General features: G+C 53.0%; 1 protein-coding gene across 6 annotated transcripts in view; it reads left to right on the top strand.

The window, feature by feature from the left end:
* Positions 1-6,211, top strand: part of TOM1L2 (target of myb1 like 2 membrane trafficking protein) — a 121,245-nt gene that overhangs the window by 57,863 nt on the left and 57,171 nt on the right. For 3 of the 6 annotated variants that reach the window (XM_049636859.1, XM_049636858.1, XM_049636856.1), the window contains exon 2: positions 3,039-3,123. In XM_049636859.1, the coding sequence (XP_049492816.1) occupies positions 3,039-3,123 (85 nt within the window). Of the gene's footprint in view, positions 1-1,189; positions 2,204-3,038; positions 3,124-6,211 lie in introns of those variants that run through there. The other 3 variants (XM_049636854.1, XM_049636855.1, XM_049636857.1) reach the window with 3 other exon arrangements.

Genomic DNA, 6,211 nt, shown 5'->3' with positions numbered 1-6,211 from the left:
CAGCCCAGCCCAGCCCTGCTCAGCCCTGCCTTGCCCAGCCCAGCCCAGCCCTGCTCTGCCCTTCCCAGCCCTGCCCTGCCCTGCCCAGCCCTGCCCTGCTTTGCTCATCCCAGCCCTGCCCTTCCTGCTCAGCCTTGCCCTGCCTAGACCTGCCCTACCTAGCCCTGCTCTGCCCTGCCCAGCCCCAGTGCAGCCCTGTCCTGCCTGGTCTTGCCCAGTTCAGCCCCTGGCCATTAGCATATCACCAGAGAACTCTGAAAGGTCAGCTTTTGCAGCCAGGGTCACTGGTGTTTTGATCTTTATCCGTCCCCAGGGCTGGCTGATGGGAATGACTTGCCCCATCGCTCCCTGGAGCGTGTTTCTGCTGTTGCACCAGGATTTATCTTAGGTTTTGACGATTTACGTGACAAAAGAAATGAGATTGAATTTTGCTTCCTCTGGCCCGGGGACAGGACTGAGTGAGGGAGCACGCATTGAGTGGCTGCAGTTCCAGGGGCAATCAGATACGACTTTGTTCCCATTGCTGGGAATTCTTTTCTGAGCAGAGAAAAATAAGAACTGATTTGAGCTCCTTTGTCAGCCCTACTTCCCTCATCTGTTTCAGCAGAGCCAAATACCCACGGTTGTATTTATGTGGCATTTCCAGCAAAATGAAAAGAAAGCAGCATTCTTTTGGGGTTGGTTCTTTATAATCAAAACGAGTATATATCTTCTGGCTTGGAAACTCAGAATCCCAGTAATTGAATAGAATGCGCTACCCGGAGGATAAGTTATCATGCCTTTGAACCCCTTCCCGGTATTATTAGAGGAAGGGAGCGGGTGAATATAAGGTTAATGGATTCTGCTGCTAAACCGAACTTGGAAATGAGGTTTCATTGATTTAATATTTCCTCTATTAAGCCTCCCAAGACAGTGTCCCTATGGCCCTACCAAAGTGCAGTCACAGACTTTCTTCCTCATGAGCGTCTGTGCCGCAGCCGGTGCTGTGACAGGGACGGATGACCAGCTCGGAGTGGCCGTTTGGCCAGCTGGCCTCTCCCCTGGCCGGCTGAGAAGGGTTGAAAGCCCGGGCCTGCGGGCAGAGTGGCTTTTTTGGGATTGGTCTCCTCTTGAGCATTTGCTCTGCACTCATGGCCACAGACGCTCCCCTGTTGTGTGAGACCTTGGGGGGAGTCGCATCTTCTGGGAGTGGACACCTTGAAGGGCAGGGCCGTTCAGAGACAGCTGAGCGTGGCAGGGAGAGCAGAGGGCCAGAGGCGCGAATCATTTCACTCACACGGTTACCGGCTCCAGGACCTGGCTGTGGCCTTCCGCCTCCGGCTGATGCCCAGTGCCAAGGGGACACGCTGCTGGGTGATTCCCGGATGCTGCCTCATGCCTGTCCCCTCTGCCTTCCTGTAGCCTCTGTACTTAGTCTTTTTCTCTAGGCTAAGCTGACCGCTGCTTCGGACCATTCTTCCTGGGGCCTGCCCCTACCCTTCCCACGGTGGCTGTTGTCTGTCCCCACCCTCACCCTCCAGGTAGCTCTCCTGCCGTGGCTGCTCTTTTCCACATGCAGGCGGTGGACGGGGCAGGGGAGCAGCGTCTCGGGGGCCTGTCTGCCTCCAGTGAGTCTCCGACACGGGTTCTCATCCCTGCCTCTCCCTCTCCACACACACTTTTTTTCTTATGGGCACACACCAGATACTCCCTCTGTCCCTGCCAGCCTGGCACCATTGTGGACTTTGGTTAAGGGTTCCTCAGATCTCGGAGCCTTCCCAGCACCCTGCCCAGTCCGCTGCAGGCCCAGCATTTGCCTGAGACACAGAGCCGCCTCATTTATGGGCGCGCTTGCTTGTTTCAACGGGTCTTTGGGTGTTAAGGTTGATGAATAAAGAGGGTGGAAAAGTTGGGGATGTGTCATTTTTGGCAAAAATTAAAACAATGGGGCATTTACATGCAGACTGAAGCTGTTGCACAAATGTCTTGAGCAGTAGCTATATTTTTGGAGTATATTGTCACTGCTTATAAGTACAGCCTTTGTTTGGATGTGTGAGTTCTAGTATGTTATGTAAAAACAAGTGTCACTTCCCCAGAGCTGCATCCAGTAAAACAAGGACAATTTCAGCATGTACAGAGGTCGTTTGTTTCCTTATCTATCCGTGGAAGCGTGGGTTGTATGAAGAAAATGGTGGTGATGTTATCCCTCTCATGAACTGTACAGGTAGGATGGGGCACGTTTAGAATTTGTCTAAGCTACGACCCCAGATCCAAAGTCCAGCTTTCCTAGGGGCACCTGGGTGGCTCAGTAGGTTGAGCGCTGGACTCTTGGTTTCTGCTCAGGTCACGATCTTGTGGTTTCATGGATTCGAGCTCCGCGTCGGGCTCTGCACTGGCAGCACAGAGCCTGCTTGGAATATTCTCTCTCTCTCTCTCTCTCTCTCTCTCTCTCTCTCTCTTTCTCTCTCTCTCTTCCTCCCTCCCTTTCTCCGCCCCTCCCCCACTTCTGCTGTCTCTCTCAAAATAAATAAACTTAAAAAAAAAAAAAGTTCAGCTTTACTAGCAGGTGGGGCGCGGGATCATGCAACTTTGTAGGCTTTAGAGACAAGCAACCTGAGATTGGATGCCGGTACCCCAGTCCCAATGATGAGATCCCAGACAAGTACCCAGCCTTTCTGAGCCCGTTTTCCTTCCTTTTCAATGCGGGAGGGAATAATACCTACCTTAGGGGGGTTGTGAGTGTTTTCATTTAATTTTTGAAACTTTTAATTGTGTCGAAATACACGTGACGTGAAGATTACCATCTTAACCATTTTTTCAAGCGTTCCGTGCGTTCACGTTGTCACGCAGCCAATCTCCGGAACTTTCCATCTTGCAAAACTCAGGGCCAGATCTCTCTCTGGATGCTCCCTTGTGAAAATAGCACCCTTAGAACTGCTCTGCCGGCCCAGCCCATGTGCTTGGGAGGGGGATGTGGTGGTTCTGGCCCCTTCCTGTTTCCTGCCAGGGCCCCCTGATTCTGGGAAAAATGTAAATCCATTTTGTCTCTGACTTTACAGAAAAGGCAACAGATGGCTCCCTGCAAAGCGAAGACTGGACGTTGAACATGGAGATCTGCGACATTATCAATGAGACGGAGGAAGGGTATGTGTCCCTCCCCCACCCCTACCTCATGTGAAACTTGTCCTGGGGGGTCACTCAAAGCCTGTCAGGGCTTAAGGGCGGCAGTGTTTTACTTTTTGTTTTGCTTTTCATCTGTTTGCTTTGGCATTTAATAAACTGACACTCGGGGCGCCTGGGTGGCTCAGTCGGTTAAGGGTCCGACTTCAGCTCAGGTCATGATCTCGCGGTCTGTGAGTTCGAGCCCCGCGTCGGGCTCTGGGCTGACAGCTCAGAGCCTGGAGCCTGTTTCGGATTCTGTGTCTCCCCCTCTCTCTGACCCTCCCCCGTTCATGATCTGTCTCTCTCTGTCTCAAAAATAAATAAACGTTAAAAAAAAAAAAATTAAAAAAAAAATAAGTAAACTGACACTCTATCTTTCCTCCTGCCTCCACCACCCCCCACCAGCCCACCCCCCATCAGCAGCGCTTGCCTTAGAGCAGTGACGACCTCTTTCAATAACCTGCTTTGACTCACAAGTGAAACTGAAGTTGCTTGGGTACTTGGTCCCCCGTGGTTGTCACCTCCTCCGGTCCCTCCTCCCTGGCTCTGCCTCCCCTTCCCCCAGAGTGAGGCTGTCTCTGCCCTGCTTTGCCGGGCTGGACCCGCAAGAGGGAGAGGGCCCACAGTGTCCACAGAGGGAGGCAGGGAGTGGAAGTCCGCGTGAGGCACAGAGTGTCTCTTGCCCCACAGGCCACCCCCTCACATTCCTGTGCTGCCAGGTCGGTCCTTCTGGCTGTTTATGTCCTCTTCTAGCTGCATTCCAGCTGCATTCTGTTTATGCTTCTTCCCGATTTGTCTGTGTTTGGCCCTCTGTCCACACCATAAAAGATGGTATTTGCCATAGCCACGCCCTCTCCAGCCCTCCCTGGAGTGATGAGGAGGACAGTCCGGACTCCGGCTTACGTCTCTGTCCCTAAGGCTCTGTCCCTTGCAGCCTTGCCCTGTGTAAGCCGGGGCTGAACAGATACTTACTGAGTGACAGCCTCGTGCTGGGCCCCAGGGTGAGTGCCCAGGGCACAGCAGGGAGCAGGACAGACGCCCTTGAAGCCATTACGTGTTCACATTACATGGTCAGTTGGTGACAAGGTTGGAGAGAAACGAAGCCGGGAGTTAGCCATTTTAAGTGGAAAAATCAAGGAGAGCCTCACTTGAGAAGGGGACATTGAAGAAAGACTTGAAGGAGATGAGGGGGTGAGGTGTGAGGATGACACCAGGGAAGAACCTTCCAGACGGAGGGGACAGCAAGCATGGCAGTCCCAGGACAAAGGGCAGGTAATAATGTTGGAGGAATCACAAGAGGTCCCTGGGGCCAGAGTGGAGAGAGCGAGGAGGGGTGAGGTCAGACTTGTCCCCATCCAAATAAGTGCGGGCACCACGGGGCTCTGGCCTTGACGTGGAGGGAGGGGATTTGAGCAGAGAGGGGCATGGTCTAATGCTCATTTTAAGGAGATCACTCTGGCTACCGTGTTCGGAATGGTCTGGCCGAGCGTGGGAAGGACAGAGGGCAGAAAACGGGAAGCCAGTTAGAATAATACAATAACCGTGGTGTGGGGTGATGGTGACTTTGATCCAGAAGACCTTAGAGGAGGGAGAGAGAAATGGTCAGATTCAGAACATATTTAGAAGGTGGAGCCAGTGGAGTTTGTGAGGTGGATGGGGGCATGAGAGAAGAGCCAAGAAAACTCCACTGTTTGGGTTTTTAAAAAATTTTTTTTTTCAACGTTTTCTTTTTTATTTATTTTTGGGACAGAGAGAGACAGAGCATGAACGGGGGAGGGTCAGAGAGAGGGAGACACAGAATCGGAAACAGGCTCCAGGCTCCGAGCCATCAGCCCAGAGCCTGACGCGGGGCTCGAACCCACGGACCGCGAGATCGTGACCTGGCTGAAGTCGGACGCTTAACCGACTGCGCCACCCAGGCGCCCTCCACTGTTTGGGTTTTTATTAATGTTTTATTTATTTTTGAGAGACAGAGAGAGCGACAGAGGATCCTAAGCGGGCTCCACACTGACCGCGGGGAGTCCGATGCAGTGCAGGGCTCAAACTCATGAACCATGAGATCGCGACCTGAGCCAGAGTCGGATGCTTAACTGACTAATTCACGCAGGCGCCCCCCCTCTCCAGTGTTTTGAACTGAGCTGCCATAAGGAGGGAGCAGGCAGAGGGGCAGAGATCAGAAGGGGGAGGGGGTGCCCCTTGGGGAGGGAGGGCTTGGCATGGCGCTTCAGGTCGGTCGGGTTGTAAAGAGCCGTATTCCTGTGTCATCCGTAGAGTCAGGCTGTGGCCTCCGGGTGCTCTACCTTTTCCCCTTTCCCTCTCGTCCCCTGACTGTCTTTTAGAAGACAAGCCTTCGCTCACAGTAAAAGTCCTGTGAGCTTTTCCCAGAAGTGGACTGAACTCTGCGTGATAACCCGGTCCCTCTGCCACTCCGTTTGGGGCCCTCTCCCCTCGTCCTCATCCTTTAACCCCACTGATCTTTTCAATTCCTTGAACTTCCCACTTGCAGTTCTCCACAATTGTGGGCATATATGAATATCTGTTAGAGTGGAGCTTCCTCCTTCCCAGGTCCAAGAGGTAGATCACCTTCCGTTCCCAACCCCTGAGTCACCTTCTCCCACGGTGGCCCACGCTCCTGTTCCTGAAGTTTTGAGTGAGAGCCCTGGGCCTCATGGACGCCTGGGGATTTTCTGTCTTAGCCTCTGCAATGAGGGGGAGTGTCAGATCTCTTCTGAATTGGGAGAAAAACTCTAAAAGGTCAGCTAATGGTCGGGCACCCCTTCAGCTCCTCCCTGCTTCAGGGCTTTGGTCCTGGTGTTCCTCTCCCTTTCATTGATTAGTTCTGGCACTCACTGGATCTCAGTTTGAATCTCATTTCCTTGACACCCCTCTCCTGATTTGGACAAGTGCCCTGTCTGTGATTTCACGGCACTGTGTATTATACTACACCCCTCACCATTGAAACTTACATATTTGCCCGATGCTTGTTAGAGTGGCTGTCCCCCCGCGGACCCCCCTCGACTGTGCGCTCCATGAGGGCAGGATTCTGTTTCACTGACCATTTTATCCCAAC

This window comes from Panthera uncia, chromosome E1 (genome assembly GCF_023721935.1).
Source record: "Panthera uncia isolate 11264 chromosome E1, Puncia_PCG_1.0, whole genome shotgun sequence".
NCBI classification, from domain to species: domain Eukaryota; kingdom Metazoa; phylum Chordata; class Mammalia; order Carnivora; family Felidae; genus Panthera; species Panthera uncia.
The sequence above is the reverse complement of the archived record's forward strand: the minus strand, read 5'-3'. Positions and strand labels throughout refer to the sequence as shown.